The 17,697-nt window shown below is 39.9% G+C and overlaps 1 protein-coding gene across 1 annotated transcript; it reads left to right on the top strand.

Annotated features, from left to right (window-relative positions):
* Positions 1-10,819: 10,819 nt before the first annotated feature.
* Positions 10,820-16,312, top strand: LOC140232627 (6-phosphogluconolactonase-like). The gene is made up of 4 exons (XM_072312728.1): positions 10,820-11,198; positions 12,806-13,021; positions 13,687-13,827; positions 15,640-16,312. The coding sequence occupies exons 1-4, from the start codon at positions 10,938-10,940 to the stop codon at positions 15,757-15,759; spliced, it is 738 nt and encodes a 245-aa protein (XP_072168829.1). The 5' UTR covers positions 10,820-10,937; the 3' UTR covers positions 15,760-16,312.
* Positions 16,313-17,697: the final 1,385 nt, after the last annotated feature.

Here is a 17,697-nt window from a genome sequence, read left to right as displayed (position 1 = left end):
GTCAGGTGAAATCCCAGGTTGTGCAGGCACACAGGAGAATTCATGAGAAGAATCATCAAAAGAAGAAACAATCGAGCTGATCTTGTTCTCAAAGAACTCCCCAAAGTTATTGGGTAGGTCTTCATCAGAAGAGTGATCAGGAAGCGCTGCGGAACGATTAGGGGTCGACAACCTTTTCACTACCTCAAAAAACTGCTTGGCATTTGATTCCTTGATCTCGCACTTGAGGTACTTTGATTTGGCTTTGAACAGTAGATTGTAGTGAGCTTCACATTCCTTCTTGTACAATTGTTTATGGATGCAAAGTCCAGATTTAACCATTCGACGCTCTGCCCGCCGCCTGCACCTCTTTATAGCCTCCCTAACCTCTTCATTATACCATGGTGCATACGGGTTAATGGTAATGACCTTGCTTTCAGCGGGAGCATGCTTGTCAAGTAGTTGAATCAAGGTCTCATTATACACGTCGACAGCCGTGGAAAGGTGAGATAAAAGTGAAGACCCAATTGAAGAAGTGTTGATGTCCTGCCGAAAGGAGCTGATGTCAATGCTTCGCAGCTTCCTAAAGGTAATGCGCTTCCTAGAGGTAATGCGCTTCCTAGGATTTTTTGAACCCGTAGTGTTTATGGTTGTGATGATCAAAGAATGATCAGATGGTAAACCAGAAATAAGGTTGAGACAGGAAACTGTATCATCAACTTTCCTAGAAATTATCAAATCCAAGGTGTGACCCGCTCGATGAGTAGCTTCCTTCACATGTTGTTGAAACCCGAGCGATTCCAACGAGTTTAAGAAAGATTTTGCATGACTGTCACAGCTATTATCAACATGGATGTTGAAGTCACCGATTATGACTGGGCAGGTTTCAGCAATGGCCGCTGACTCCAGAAGAGTGAAGAATTCAGAAGCAAACATGCTATAGGTCAGCTTATTTTGAGAAGATGTGGTGGCCTGTAGATGGCATAGACCCTCAGAACAGATGCGGGTGAGAATCTGATGTTAAAGTCCATGAGCTCAAACGATGAGAAGGCCTTTGCATCATTCAAAGAGATGCAAGCAGAAGAACGGTGGATGACACAGATTCCTCCTCCTTTGGAACCCTTGCGAGGACAATGTGAGATGCTACAATTTGGAAGTGAAAGCTTAAGATCGGCTAAAACATGGTCATCCCTGTGATCACCAGTAAGCCAAGACTCTGTGATAACTAGAGCGTCGAGATTGCATTCCTGTATCAAATCACTGATACACGTTGACTTGTTGCTGATAGACCGGGCGTTCCACAGATCGATTTGAGCTTGGGTGTTATTTGACACTTGTTGACGGTTAATTTGTTTTTTATCTCTCCATTTTGACACTCCCAACATATTGACCTGGTTGCTTAATGTGCTTCTTTCTGGCTGATGCTTCCCTTTTCTATCCAAACGTGTAGGGGCTAGAGCTCCAGGTGTAGTAAGAGATAGCTGGTTCCTCCTTCCCACACCTGCTCTTCTACCACGTCGTGTTGACTTGCGGTGGGAGATCCCCAAGGAGGTGAGCTTCTTCCATAAAATCGGAGACAGCCTCTGATGGCAAGTGTCATGAGGGCTGACATCAAACAGTTGCTCACGTGTATAGGATATGCTTCCTCTGACAGGTTGTGTTTGTTCAGATCTGACTTCAGGACCAGGATTGGGACTGACGTCGCCATCCTTTAGAAGCAAAATATGGTGAGACGCATAAGAGTTGGGGTAATAGTTGATTCGGTTGCCACAGAATCTCCGAACAGGTCTGGAAATTTGAGAGTTCAATCCACATGCAGTACATAAATATGCAGTACAAACAGGCTTGTATTCAGATAACACAGCTTGCTGTCCATTGAAATTGGAGCTATTCAACAGACTCATCCCCACCAGCAGCACAATAGAATAACACTTAGCGGCCTCCATTGTTACCAAGGGTTCTCCTTGTCCTTCACATTGTAGTCAGGCTTGAGTGAATATCAATGCCACTGTGCACATGTTGCATGGAGGAGCTGTAACATGGCTGCACTTGACCAGTGTACACATGAAGCAGTATGACAAGGTGCAGGCTGAATCCTCTCAAAATTGAGTTGAAATGTCACTCTTACAAGTCCAGAAGAACCCTGAGATGATTACAAAAAGACTGGTACAGTTTTCGCACAGCAAAACATACGAGACCCAACAAATTAGGTGAAACAAAGGAGAGCAGCCAGGGGAGCGACCTGCAGGATGGGCGCTCCTCTATTTTCGCAATATATTCGCAATAAATTATCAGCAATGCCATAAGTTATACCCTGCAATAAGAGATTTTAGCTACACGTCCTGGGTTATCAGAAAGATAATTTTCTCTTATACATTATAAATATTATGTGTATTCCTGATTCGCTTGCTCGCGCGTATAATCTAATTTCGTAGTGAAGAACATGATCATAATTAATAATTTATGATTAATGCAATATTGGGATTATGTAGCTACATTTTAATGATAATAATAATCATCATCATCATCATCATCATCATAATCAATCAACTAATCAGTCAGTCACTTATTTAATGTGCGCAGAAACTCTGTTTATATAATTCTACTGCAGACCACATTCCTCGAGTAGAACAATATTTCCATTCCATTTTCCAGAATTACATGTATTCAGTTTCAAAGTCATTAAAAAATCTACCCAAAGTATGCATGAAATGGCACGACGACCAACTTACATAAAAAAAAATCTCCCTACCGTGGGAGGGGGGGGGGGACACACAACCTCCTCTCCCCCCCCCCCCCCACCCTCGCTCGCTCCGCTCGCTCGGGCTTAGTCGCTACGCTCCTTCGCTTTGCGCCACACTTTATGGAATTCCTGGATCCGCCTCTGACGAGTAAAAGGAAGAGTCCTATTCGTGGCAATGTTGCTCAATGACTGCGCTGTAAAATATAACACATTCCGTTATGTATTGTAGTCCCCATTTAAAGTTTGCAGACTGACAGCACACACACATATACACACGCACGCACGCCCAAGCATACACACCCTCAAACTTACTTTTCCACGAGGTGCCACCCCCCCCCCATGTCTTGACACACGGTACGCCACTGTACATGAGGGAACTTTTGAGTTTCCGGAATATAAGTCATAATTCTTGTGCACTCAAAATTATTCAGAATTTTTGTGAATATGAAAAGTGTGCTAAGGCTAGGGAAAAGGGCACAGAGAGGGAGGGTTTGGGAGGGGATATCCCCCTCCCAAGCAAGAGAGATTTTGCATTTTTTGAATTGAAATTCAACGATCTGATGCACACTTTGAGTGAAATATTGACAAAGATTATGATCTTACTTGATGAAAGATTGAAAGGGAGACCCGCTTCATGCACATGCATACAGTATACACGCAATTTTTATTATTTTCCGCCTTCCAAATCCCCTGTCCAAATCTGGGGGGGGGGGGGGGGAGGGGCGACCACCCCCATCGCCCCCCCTTGGCTACGCCAGTGAGTCGGTGGTAATGTCTGATGACCGTAGGCCTACTATGGAGAGCTATCACATAAAAGTGACGGTGATCAAATCAAAAGTAGCCGTGAGCAAACCGAGTTTCAAGTTTGCAAGTTTCAATTTATTAATGATCCTGAATTCCCAAACCCTAAAAGAGGTGAACAAGGATACAACAATTAAAACAAACAATAATGATGGCAACCTTAAAGCCGTCAGGGGCCCACGCACTCCTTGCTCGCGAAAATAGGCCCAGTAATATCGACATAAGCATGGTCCAGACGTTTACAGGGTCAAATGATAGGCTTACATGTATACATGCTATGACCCGCGCAACTATGACCATCTGCAAATTCTACGTACTAAAACAAACAAACAAACAAACAAACAAACAAACAAACAAACAAACAAACAAAATATACCGCCATAATTGAACCCCCCCCCTCCATTTCTGAATAATTGAGCAAGCGATGATGACTCTGAGGACTCAGTCAGGAAACATCTATGGGCGCACACAAGGATAATCTAGGGCCTCGATCCTGTGGGGGGGGGGGGGGTGCAAAGGGGCATTTACCCCGCACCATGGAAATGTTGAAATATATGCAGTGGCGTCGATGGGAGGGGGGTGTGGTTCCACCCATGAAAGTATTGGGGCGTTTTGCTTCTCGTATTCCCGAGATGTGGAAATTTTCTTGTTTTTTAGGTGATCCGAGTATCCTTCGGATCACCTTCTGTATCTGTACTGATTCTTTGTTTTTCTTCTTCTTTATTTCTGGACAAAATTTGTGTATCGGTTAGCTCAGAAAGTCCTCTTCCTATCAATGTCAAAATCATACCATATATATATCGTGTCGCAAAGACGACGGGTCAAGTAAAATCATTGTGATCAGTCGACCGTGACGTGACTATGACGTCATTATATGAAAACACATTCTCATAAATATCTCATTAATGGAATGGAATTTTACAATGAAATTTACGTCACATATATTTCAAGTTATGCGCATTCTACTCATATTCTCAAAATTCATATTTTTTTCCTAAAACGTGCGCGTACGCGCGCGTTGAAATATTTGTATGCTCCAATCGAGCTCAAATTTTTTTTTTGCACACGTTTCAGACCATTAGCAGCATTTTTTGAAAAAAAAAATGGACGGACGCGTACGCGCGCGCGCATATACGCACGCACAGCTCATATGCAATAGAAATTTCCCGTTTTTTCACTTTGATCAGATGCCTGAAAAGTCAAGGAATATTTCTACCAAGTTTCAAGTCAATCCAACTCAATATGACGTCATACGGGCCCGTCAAAGTTGAAATTCCGCGCGCGCGTCAATGGCGATATACAGTGCAACTATGCCAAAAAACCGCCAATTTTAAATCCGATTTTACTCGTCAGGATGGACGGTGACCCCCCATTTTCTTTACATATTCTGAAAGCTGATGAGTTGTACATGTCATTTCATGGGTTGGCGATGCTGAAAAAATGATTAAAAAATATCAAATTTCTTAATAAAGTAAAAAAAGTAAAATTTCAAAATGACGTCATCAAAATTCAAGTTCACTCGAGCGTATTTCACTTATCCTTTGCCAATTTTCACACAAATTTCAGTATGTTGTAGCTTATTAAATGTTCTTTCATTAATATACGAACAACATTTTGATTGGATGACGGCATCACCTCGTAAAAATGGATTGAAAGTAATCTTGTCAAATTTGACCAGTTTACGTGTTATCTCTATGGGAGTGCAGTTTTTCTGGAAATGAAAATTGACATGACTATCTGTCTTGAGCACTATCTCACTTATGCTTCAGTGAATTTCTCCCAAATTTTAATATGTTGTAGCTGAGACTTTGCGCTATCGTAAATGTGCCCTTCATTTTTTCATACAACGTCGGCATCACGTCAAAAAATTTGGTTGAAATTAAAGCTTATCTTCGATGTATTGAGATATTTCTTCCTTTCTGCAACTTTCTTTGCAATAACTCAAGAAAGACAGCCCCTATCACCCCCATATTTTGCACATGTTTAGTTCATGTCACGTACATTATTTCATAAAATAACAACTACTTGATCGGACACCATCTTGGGTATGTAAATTAGGGTCAAAGGTCATACATATTTCATCCTGTATCTTAGTAAATACATGTCCTATCTTTCCCATATTTTGCACACGTAAACACCATGTTACAAGGATCATTTCACAAAATAACCACTTTTTGCTCAGATGCCATCTTGTCTGTGCAAAGTGGGGTCAAAGGTCATATGTACTATTTTCTGTATCTTCGTTATGACGTGTTATCTCTATGGGAGGGAATTTTTCTAGATGTGAAAGTTGACATGATTGTCTTTATCGAGCACTAGCTCACTTACCCTTCGGTGAATTTCTCCCAGATTTTAATATGTTGTAGCTGAGACTTTGCGCTATCAGTAATGTGCCTTTTGTTTTTTTCATACGATGTCTGTATCATGCTAAAAAACTTGGTTGAAATTAAAGCTTATCTTCGATGTATTGAGATATTTCTTTCTTTCTGCAACTTTCTTTGCAATAACTCAAGAAAAACAGCCCCTATCACCCCCATATTTTGCACATGTTTAGTTCATGTCACGTACATTATTTCATAAAATAACAACTACTTGATCGGACACCATCTTGGGTATGTAAATTAGGGTCAAATGTCATATATGTTTCATCCTGTATCTTGGTGAATACTTGTCCTATCTTTCCCATATTTTGCACACGCAAAGACCATTTTACAAGAATCATTTCACAAAATAACTACTTTTTGCTCAGATGCCATCTTTGGTGTGCAAAATGGGGTCAAAGGTCATATATACTTCATTCTGTATCTTCGTTAGTGCATACGGAATTCGGTACCAAAGATGGCAGGTCTGACTCCCTTTTCTAAATGAGACTCCAAACATCACATGGCCAATGTCCCCTCAACACAGATGAAACCTGTAGGGTCATGCCTATTGGGATCAGGACTCAAAGCATTGATTTCCCAATAGATCGGATCACCTAATTTGTCAGTGGTGACAAATTCCGAGTCTAGTTATTATAGAAAACTGTCTAAATATCTAACCTAAAGATCGCTGACTTTTAATTCTGAAAATACAAAATCTCTCTAGCGTGAGAGGGGGATAGGGCTACCCCCTTCCATACCCTCCCCGTTCGGTCCTTTCTACTTAATACACTTTTAGATTGACAGATTTCCAGATGTTTCATCTGAAGTGTGCAACAGGTTTGTCACTTCGGGTAAAAAAATGCAAAAGTTCCGTCGGGTAGGTATAGGTGGTTTCTCTCCCCCCCCCCCCCCCCATAAAGTGTAGTACACTTCTGGGATTGAAATTTTCCCAGATTCCATCATATTTGTGTTAAAGAGATTATGTTCATCTTGATTTCTAAAAAAACAAAACAAATGTAAAATCTCACATATCTGTGAATATTTTTCTTACTGTTTGATGGGGGAAAAATCCAAAAATTTCACCCAAAGTGTGTAACAGATCCTGAATTTCAGATCTAAAAAAGCAAAATCATCCTCGTGTGGGAGTGGCCACAGTCACCTCTCCCCCCCCCCCCCCCACACACACACATTCTCCTATAGAATTCTATTCTATATTTTACAATCCTTACTCTTTTCATAAAAACAAAACTCGAATATCTCACCAAAAGTGTGCACCATATCTCGGAATTTCAGGAATGAGAATATAAAATCTCCTTTGTATATGAGAGGGGGCCTATACCCCTGCCACACCCTTTCACAGCACATTTTCCTGAATGCAAATGTTTCTTACTATTTTGACATAAGCAAAACTGGAATATTTCACAATGATGTGTGCACCTACAGTAGATATCTGAAGTACAGGTCTAAAATTGCAAAATCTCCTTCATATTGGAGGGGGTAACCCCCTTCCCATACACATGAAAATATTTGAGGGGCAAACATATCATTTTGCCCCCCCCCCATAATTCCCGAGATGTGAAATTTTCTTGTTTTATTTTTGATTGGAAATTGTCCAAATATTTCACCCAAAGTGTGCACCAAATTGCTGAATTTCAATTCTGAAAATGCAAAATCCCTCTCGCTCAGGAGGGGTGGACACCCCCCCCCCCTCCACCCTCCCCCGTTCGGTCCTTTTCCATGAGACTTATACACTTTTAGATTGACAGATTTCAAAATGTTTCATCTAAAGTAGTTTTCATCTGAATTCTAAAAATGCAAAAGCTCCCTCGTATGCAAGGGCATCGATCCCGCAGGACGGGGACGGGGAGGGGGCAAACATCATCAGTTCCCCAATTATTCCCGAAATGACGATATATATATATATATATATATATATATTTTTTTTTTTTTGCTTTTTAATAGAAAACTGTCCAGATATTTTATCCAAAGTGCGCACCAGATCGCTGTATTTCAATTCTGAAAATGAAAAATCTCTATCGCGTTTGCCCACAACCTCCCCCGTTCAGTTCTTTTTCAAGAGACTTACTATACTATTAGATTGACAAATTCCAAAATGTTTCATCTAAAGTGTGCACCAGGTTTGTCACTTCAGTTTAAAAAAAAAAAAAAAGTTCCGTCGTTTCCGTCTTGGTTTCACTTTACAATCTTTATTACACTTTGGGAACTGACACATTTCCGAATTCCATAAAAAATGTACAGTGTATTTACGAAATAGATTTTCATTTGTATTTGTATTCAAAGAATGCAAAAGCCCCCCACTTATGAAGGGACGTCGACCCTGGAGGACGGGGGCAAACATGTCATTTTGTCCCCCAATAATTCCCGGAATGAGGAAAATTTTCTTGCTTTCTTTTATAGAAAACTGACCAAATATCATCCAAAGTGTGCACCAGATTGCTTAATTTCAGGTCTGAAAATGCAAAATCTCAATCTCTCTCCACGCCCTCCCCCGTTCGGTCCTTTTCCTATTTAGACTTACTACACAATTAGACTGACACATTTCAAAATGTTTCATTTAAGTGTGCATCAGATCTATTCCCAGGGCTGCCAACATTGGAAACTAGTTGAGAGTGAGATTCCCATAGGCCAATGCTATAATTTAGGAGTCAAAATGAGTGAGATCAATAGAAGTGCATGCAAATAGTTATTCCGGGGAATAAGTTATTCCACCTTTGAGAATAGATTCCGGGGAATAAATCGCGTCATTTTACGTCACGAGGGCCTAATTTGCATAAGAGGCGTAATAAATCGGCGGAATAAGCGGTGTAATAAAGTTATTCCACCTTTGAGAATTTGGGCCTGAGAGTGAGAAAGGACCAAAATGAGTGAGTCTCACTCTCAATGAGTGAGAGTCTCACTCTCAATGAGTGAGAGTTGGCAGCCCTGTATTCCTTCAGTTCTAAAATTTAAAAGTTCCCTCATCCTCTTTTAATTTACCCGCTCCCCGCTCGGTTCCCATCCATTGATTTAGACTCTGCACACTTTGGGGATTGACAATTTTCCGAATATTCCACAAAAATGTACATCAGATCGTTCTATGTTAATCCTAAAAATGCAAAAGCTCCGTCGTGTGGGAGGGGGCTACCCCCTCCAACATCCTTCCCCTTCCCCTTATAACTTCCATGTACTTATCACGATGCCTATACACTGTGATGGCGGACACGCGGTACAAGAGCTGGGATACCACGATTTAATTTCTTTTTCTTACCTTTTTGATAGGAAAAAATCCAAAATTTCACCAAAGATGTGCACCAAGTCGCATGGATTTCAGGTTTGAAAAACTCAAAATCTTCCTCATGTGAAAACAAAAAGTCTTCATATTGCTGCCACTTCCTTTCCACCTATTTCATGCAATAAAAGTGAGGGATGCAAACATTCGATCCCTGTGAAGTGGGGGGGGGGGGGCAGCTCCGACCAAGCTCACCCCCCCCCCCCCCCCGCGTTGCGCCGGTCCGGTTGTGGGTTCGTAATCGTGATTGTATATGTGATGGTGACTAAATCACCGATCATCCCCCACTCCTCGGTAAGGATTTACGCTGTTGTCGAGAACACGTATGTCACGGGATATCTAATATTGAAAACGTGAGTAAATGTGAAGCTAACATATAAGTCAACAACAAGAAAAAGAGAAAAAGAGCAAACAATATTGCAAGAGCAAAATAGAAACGAGTTTATCACCAGTTTCGAGGCATGTCATCTAATAAAGGTTGAAAGAGGGAATGTATTGTGACTCTGCGTTTTGACTCCCTCCCTAAAACATTATAGAGAGAGGGGTCAAAGAGGGAAGCTCTTTTTTGGATAAATACAGGTACATAGTGAGATTCGTCACCGATCCCTGAGTAACAAGGAGTACATAGGCCTATAGCCTATTTCCCTGTATACGCGATCAACTCAAGGTTGTTCTTTCCGCATTCCATAACCTTATGCACACAATTCCGACTGACGACACTCTGGGACCTGTGCGTCATATTTTGTACATACTAGGTGTTACAAGAACATTTCCCACTATATCTTTAGCTGAATAGTGTACAATTATAGTTGGAGGTGACTTGAATATGAAAACCTATATCAGTTTTATGAAATCCATGATTACTTTCAAAGTTAGGTTACAGATTTTGGTCAAATTTTAACCCTCTGTATATACAAACCCTGAACTTTACGATGTGTATGTGAGTGTGTACTTACAATGACCCTAGTGAACAATGGACCTGGATACCACCTGTTCAGAGCTCTGCTCCAAGGCACATAAATGCTTTAAATTATTCATGATGGATTGCCCTGGGGACTGCTAGTCTGAATTCCTAGCGAAGGGTGAAATGCATGCACATGAAAAAAGTAAGCACATATGTTTCCATGTGCTTGCATACACCACATTTCAGAATCAGAATGAATAAAGACTATAGCTGTGATAGTGGAATTCCTCATGAATAATGGCATTCAAATCCTGATCATACAGGACCATTGTCTGGGTGTCAACTTCGCACCCCCATCAAAGTTAATTAAAGTTTTGTACAGGCGAGGGTTGAAAATAGAGAAAAATCTGAAACCTAACTGAAAAATTAATGTATAATTTAATGAAATTAAATTATGCTGTCATTTTAAAATTGCCTCCAACAAAATTGTACACTCTTCAGCTATTACTCATATCAATGTCAGTGTTAGAACTAAGAATCTAAAGTGGGAAATGTTTTTTGTAACACCTAGTACGTATAAAGTGCACATGTGTTGAAGTGGTCATCGCGCTGACTACGGTGGCCTATCACTCGTTGCGCGGCGATTTGGTATGGTGATGGTGCGAGCTACATTTGCCTCTAATTTGGTGCGAACCCGAGAGGTCGCTACTCGCTAGCATATAGCGCGGTAGCATGCAGGTCGCGCCGCAGGTCGCTATACAGTCAGTGAGCTTTCAGCCCAGGAGCTGAGGTAGAACAACACGTCATAAAACGTCTAACGTTAGTCTTTGTCGCAAATAATATTAGGCCTATACGAAGATGGATTCCAAGAAGGTACACATCTTGCCAACAGGCAAAATTCCAGATGCAGTGTGCTCATTTGTGGCTGAGGCAAGCAGAGAAGCCATTGCGAATCGTGGGGCATTTTATATAGGAGTGTCCGGGGGCAGCGTGGCCAACTTCCTGGGTGACGGACTCCCCCATTTGACCGACATCCAGTGGGAAAAATGGCACATCTTCTTTTGCGATGAGAGACATGTTCCTTTTGACCACGCTGACAGCACATACAGAATTTACAAGGTAACACCAGGTTGATACAATTTAAAGACAAAGTAAAATTTAAACATTTACCGTTGACACGACTGGTCTTGTTTTCACCGCGAGGATCTAGCAGGGTTAAATAAGGGCCATTGGCATTGCATTGGTAACTCTGGGCGCTCCATTGCACCGTTGTGGAGTCGAGTCGAGAGTGGTGCATATTATTGCAGTGGTGGGAGCCCAAACGCGAAGCGTTCGGGCTGGTCGCAGTTAGGTTAAAGCCCAAACAAAGTTCTGGTACGCCTGCAAAAGTTGTTAAATTTTGCTCCAAAATGTGAACGTATGCCTAGGAAATGTGCGGAATAACGCTGTAATAACAAGATATTCGATGGGTAATGACGAAAATGGGAAATATTAACCAAAAATATATAAAAATATATTCTGTCTGTTTATACCAAGCTTCAGCTGCCCAAGGCATGTTCAAGGAGGCTTTAGAACCTGACTTTTGTTACTGCTGCCAAGGGAGGAGGTAATGTTTTCATTACCATTGGTTTGTTTATCCATGTGCAAAAAAAAAAAAAAAAAAAAAACTTAAAAAGTTGTAAACGAATTTGGATGAAATTTGCAGGAGAGGTCAAGAATGACACAAGGAACAGATCTATGATTAAATTTTGGTAATGATCCAGAAATTTTTATATACTTTATGAAGGATTTTTGGTATTTTGGCAGGTAGGGTCAATGAACTTGAGCCTACCTGCGCAGTTTTGAGGTTTTCATCCACGCACTAGAGTACGGTCCGTGGGTGCTCTAGTTTCTGCTAGGGCGAGGCGCTCTCCGCAGTTGAGTGTTTATTACATAACAAAAGGTGTCTACATTGGGAAATAGGCAATTTTCAGCATGCAGTGATGGATAGAAATCACTGATCACTGAGGCATGAGACTCACTCCACGAGTGTCTTTCTCATGCTCACAAGCCTGCTCTTTCTCATGCCTTGCAAGAAAAACCCCCAGCTTCCCCCCCCCCCAAAAAAAAAAACAACAACAACAACAACAAACAAAACACAACAACAGCAACAACAGACACACACACCACACACACACACCACCACCACCACCACCACCAAAAAAAAAAAAATACATTTGGGGACAATGTTGTTTGTAATCAGAATAAGTCACAACATTAGTAATCACCACATCCCCTGATTTCCAGCCTAATAATGCTGAAGCTCCTTACCGTGACAGGGAGAGGGGATCCCCTCCCACACCCTTCCCCCTGTACTTTACATTATGCCTGTGAACATTTTTGATTGACTATGTACTATATACCATTAGGCAGAGAAACAACTTGTCTGTCATGTACTTTGTCAAATCAATTGCTAAGGTTGTACAAAAAGTACTTAACTAGTGTACTAAACAAATTACTAAATCAAGCTCAAGGACAATGTGGATGAATTTTGTGTTTTCCCCTTGTACTTAGATTATGCATGGCTATTTGAATAGATTATGCACAGTGCTTCTTTGAAGACAGTGAGGTTTTCTTGTGATTTTAACCTAAATGGACAAACTTGTACAATTTAGAGATTGTTGCCAATGGAATTCTCTCATGCATTTGTGTCTTATCTGTGGAATTTTTCCAATCATTGTTAAAAGGAAAAACTAGTTGGAAAAACCAGCCTTCAAGAGAATCAGTTGTATGGCATCAAGCCAGACATGTCTGTTGAAGATGCAGCCAAGGACTATGCAGAGGTGGTGAAGAAAGTTCCTGCAAGTAGTGGGGGATGTTGCCCAGTGTTTGACCTCTTGGTACTAGGAATGGGCCCTGACGGCCACACATGCTCCCTTTTTCCAGGGCACAATTTACTAGATGTAAGTATCTGTGATTTCATTTTATCAAGTGTCTTTGTTTATGCATATTGCAGAAAATGTAAAGGAGAGCTACAGTTATCATATTTACATCATTTATTGTCATTGCATGCTATAGATTTCCCAGTTTTTGGCAATGAAATATTTGTTGCACTTGACGAAATCTCTGTTATTCATGAAGAGTGGAATTAAACAAGATGTCATGTGACATTGCCACATTTTCTATCGAAAAATGTTATGGTGTGTCTTATAATACTTACATATATAGGAAAATACACTACCTAGATCCGTTATAATGCACATTGTTTGTTGACAAGAATGTTTTTGTGTGACCCTGTATGCAGGGCTCGACACTAACGGTGGCCTGGTGGCCCAGGGCCACCAAAAACGCACGTCGGGCCACCAAAATTTCACAAATGAAGACTTTGGTGGCCTGATCGGGCCACCAAAAAAAGGTCGGATGTTTGCCTTTGGGCCACCAAAAATAAAAGTTAGTGTGGAGCCCTGCTGCATGGAACTACTTTTAATGGCTCAATTTTTTTTTTTTTTTCCACAGAGATGTGTTTGTAATAACATGGATTTGTGTTTTGTGTGAAACTTTTTATGGTGTGTAGCTATGTAACAAAATCTTATCATTTACATGTCTTTAAAAATCAAAAATAAATCAGGAGACCTCTCTAATTGTGGCACCTATATCTGACTCGCCGAAACCCCCGCCCTGTCGAGTGACGCTGACATACCCTGTGATAAACGCTGCCAGGAGTGCCATGTTTGCTTCAACCGGTGCCGGAAAGGCAGTCATCCTCCAGGTTAGAAAAAAAAAAAATGAAATGTGTGAAAGCCATATTAATGCTATGGAAGCAAGCAACTACAAACAAGCAGAAACAGACAAAAAGGTGCAAACAATAACCACATGCAAGCTAATATTATATATTATATACTATATACTGCAAGGTTTTTGTTTTAAGATATATCTTGTACAAATGATTTGCCATGGGTTGTAATGAAATTATACATGAACTCACACGTCATGACCAGTTATAATGTTCCTTTACAAAACCCTAGCACAACTTGACGTGAGAATATCATTTTGTTTGGTCTTATGTTTGTGTTAAAGAGCATGTTGAATACTAATTTTGTAAACATGTATCGATAAAAACTTATATTTAAAGCATCCAATATTTTGCTCAGTTTATATTGTGGTCTACATGAATGTAAACATCGTATGGGTGATGGGGGGAGGGAATGTTCTTGCTTCCTATGGCAAGCATAGTGGAAGTGGAAGTTAAAATGTGCACCTGGTTGTGAATCCTCGATCATTCCCCTCCCTTCCACCATCCGTATTTCACTCATATTAGACAGTCTACAGTTTCACTTTGCACATGAGCAAAAAAAGCTAATTCTAAAATCAGGCATGTTGGTTTTTTTTAAATTCACTGAGATAAGCAGCAGTAATGTAATGTGATAGAAAAATGCATTCAATACAAAACAAGACAGATGCCTGTTGAAGTGTCAATTGACATCCTACCATTCTGGTCATCTGGGGCCTTTTCACACGTACCAAGTTGCTTAATTACAAACTTAATTACAAACTTGTTTGCAATTAAGTTTCAAATTCACTGTCCGTTAACACACAAAAAGGAGCTTTGCAGATTTTGCGGTTTTGAGTTTTTCAGTGCAAGGAGGGGAGGTGTGGCTTCTTTCTGAATTCCCATCAATCACTCTTGTAGCCTGTGTAGTAGTGCAGATTTTCGCTGGAAGTGGTTGAAGGGTCACGTAAGCTCCACCCCAAAAAACTTAATTGGAAGTCAATCACGTTCAGACGCTACTTTCGTTGCTTAATTCTGGCGAAACTTAATTGAAAAACACCGATTTGAAACTTAATTATAATTAAGTTTCAAATCACCCTCCACGATTTCAGTTTCCATTCACACAGCAAATTTGCTTTATTAGAAAATTGATTTGCATTTGCTTGATTACAAAATTGTTTCAAATTAAGCAAACTTGGTACTTGTGAATGCCGGGATGGTCTAAATGAAAATTCCTTCTGTTTTTTGAGCATGAATTCCATACATTGTCACGTCGGGCAAGCTAAGTATGCAGTGTGATGTTTTGAAAGTGAGTAAAGTGCCTAATCAACTGAGCAACAACAAAAAAAAAAAAACACAAAAAAAAGGTCATTTCTACAATGTACCAATGTGCACATTAGCTAATTGTGAACTGGCTTTTTGTAATGAATGAAATACAATGTACTATTGTACGGTGTACCAATAAAATCCTCCTTTTCAAACATTAGCTCATTATATTGAAAGAGTTGTGCAATAGACATTCATGGCTGTTGGCCCACATCATCCTCATCTACCCAATTACATTAAAGTGCATGAATTGAATGACATTAGAAGACACGGAGAATTGAGCTGTACTGTATTTCTGAACAGCGAGTTGTTAAGGGTGCAGAGAAGTAATGTGCGACATGTTCTCTGTGTCAGTACTCTCTTTCCTCCAAGCCAAGCATTGCATTCTCAGAGTTTGGTTTGTTTTGTTTGTTTGTATGACATACAAATGTAAATTTACACCAAACAATGTTACTCATGTCAGTTCCTCACTTCTTTGTCTTTCAGAGGGTGTTAGAAGGCAAGGAAGACCCACCCCTTCCAGCTGCCATGGTCCAACTCTCTGAAGGAACAGTGCATTGGTTCATAGATGAGTCTGCTGCATGCGAACTCAAGTCATCCTACTGATATCTCCAAGGGCTGAATATGAACTGAAAAAGTGTTACATCCCTTGGCTCTGTACTGAATTTCAAAGGAAAGGAAGAATTTTCTTGATGTGTCAAAGGCATTGGTTCTCTGCAAAGCAAAGGAATTTTGTAACAGTGAAACCTGTTACATTGAGAACAATAATTGCTTTACAACAAAATCTTGTCAAAGCAGACACCCATAGGTTGCTACATGCAATGCATACATGTGGGACTACAAAAGGTAGTGAGACCATGGAGCTACTAACAGAGACATTAAGGTCTACTTGCAGTTGAGAGATTCATTTTGTTGGCATGTTTGGTGACTACATTTAATGTACATCAATATATGTATATGTATTTTGAAGATTAAGTTGAAGATTTTGCAGAAAAATTATGAGTCCATTTTCTTCGATTTTTTCCAAATCCAGGTTTTTGTTAAACTATGTTGCCAAAGCACACAAATGATGTAAAGGTTAGACAAAAATTTTTGTTACCTACATAATAAAAGTACTAATTTTCTTGAAAAATATACACCAAGAGTGAGATGCGAAATGTATTTTGTGACAAAAGCCAATAAATCCACTTCTTGTTCCGTTGCAAGAGCTTGTTGCTAAAGTCAACAGTGGGCAGTCATTCAATATGGTACATTTGGCATGGAATGAAGATGCGCAAGACATATTTGTTCATTTTCTAGAAAACTGGTTTTTAATGGTAACAGAATTGTAATGGCAATAAATCGTGGCAAAATATTATGGATCAAACTACTTTCGCACTTTCGAGCAGTGATCATGAATTTGACGGTTCGATGACATTTGCTCCTGTGACAGTTGCTCCCATTAAATATCTGCACGCTAAGTCATACATAAATTCCAGCCGCAAACATAACCCTAAACCTAAACTTAAACCTGACATCAAACTAAACCTAAACCCTATCACAACCCTAACCCTAACCCTAAGTCCTTGGAGACAAATTTAAAGAAATCTGCATGCTAAGTCAAACATAAATTCCAGCCACAAACATAATTCTAACCCTAATCCTAAACCTTACATCAAACTAAACCTAAACCCTATCACAACCATAACCCTAACCCTAAGTCCTTGGAGAAAAATAAAAACAGAGCAATTGTCATAGGAGCAAGTGTTGCATCACCAAATTATGGCACACACAATGGCCTTGGGGTGGATATGTACATTGCTTTTTATAGCATTCCTCCCCATTTCCAGCATTTCCATACACTTTCTGCAGTCTTATACATTTCTTTATTATACATTGTGATGTAATTTATGCATTCAATTTTTGTAAAATGTTAATATGTTTCTGCTGGAAGTGGAAAAGATAAATGAATGAAATGAATGAATGTGCAAGACACATTTTTAATGTGCCAGAAACATAACTGAATATTTTGGTAAACTGGAAAACCAGATATATCATAGATATATTTGGCCTAACTTTTATTTTCAAAGCTGTTCAAATCTAGGTTCAACATGTTCCATTATAGCAGACAGGTCATATTACCCTTGATCAAATGTGATTCAAATCTAAAATGTAAGCTGCTAATAAAGTTACATTCCCCATGAGGCAGAGGTAATACATGTACATAAAATCTTTTCAATTTGTGACAATAGCTTGTAACAACCACTTTCATTGATTATAGCTTTTCAACTTTTCAGAAAAATATAGATGCAAAATTATGGCATCACAGATGTTATGAGGATATTGTGCAGATAATCATTGGCTCTAAGCCAAAACAAGTTGTCGGGGCAGGATACGTTCTACATATTGCCAACTTCTGTATAATTTGGGCAATCTTTAATAGATTTTTGTTATTAGCATCCTTATATGTGGCCATCTCTTACATTGGTCTCTTCGATACAGTGATGTTGATAAGTAGAAGTCATTTGTGATGTAGGATATGAATGGTAGTTTGCATGTTTGTAT

This window comes from Diadema setosum, chromosome 9 (assembly GCF_964275005.1).
Source record: "Diadema setosum chromosome 9, eeDiaSeto1, whole genome shotgun sequence".
Taxonomy (NCBI): Eukaryota; Metazoa; Echinodermata; class Echinoidea; order Diadematoida; family Diadematidae; genus Diadema; species Diadema setosum.
Note: the sequence above shows the minus strand (reverse complement) of the source record. Positions and strands in the feature narration are given on the sequence as shown.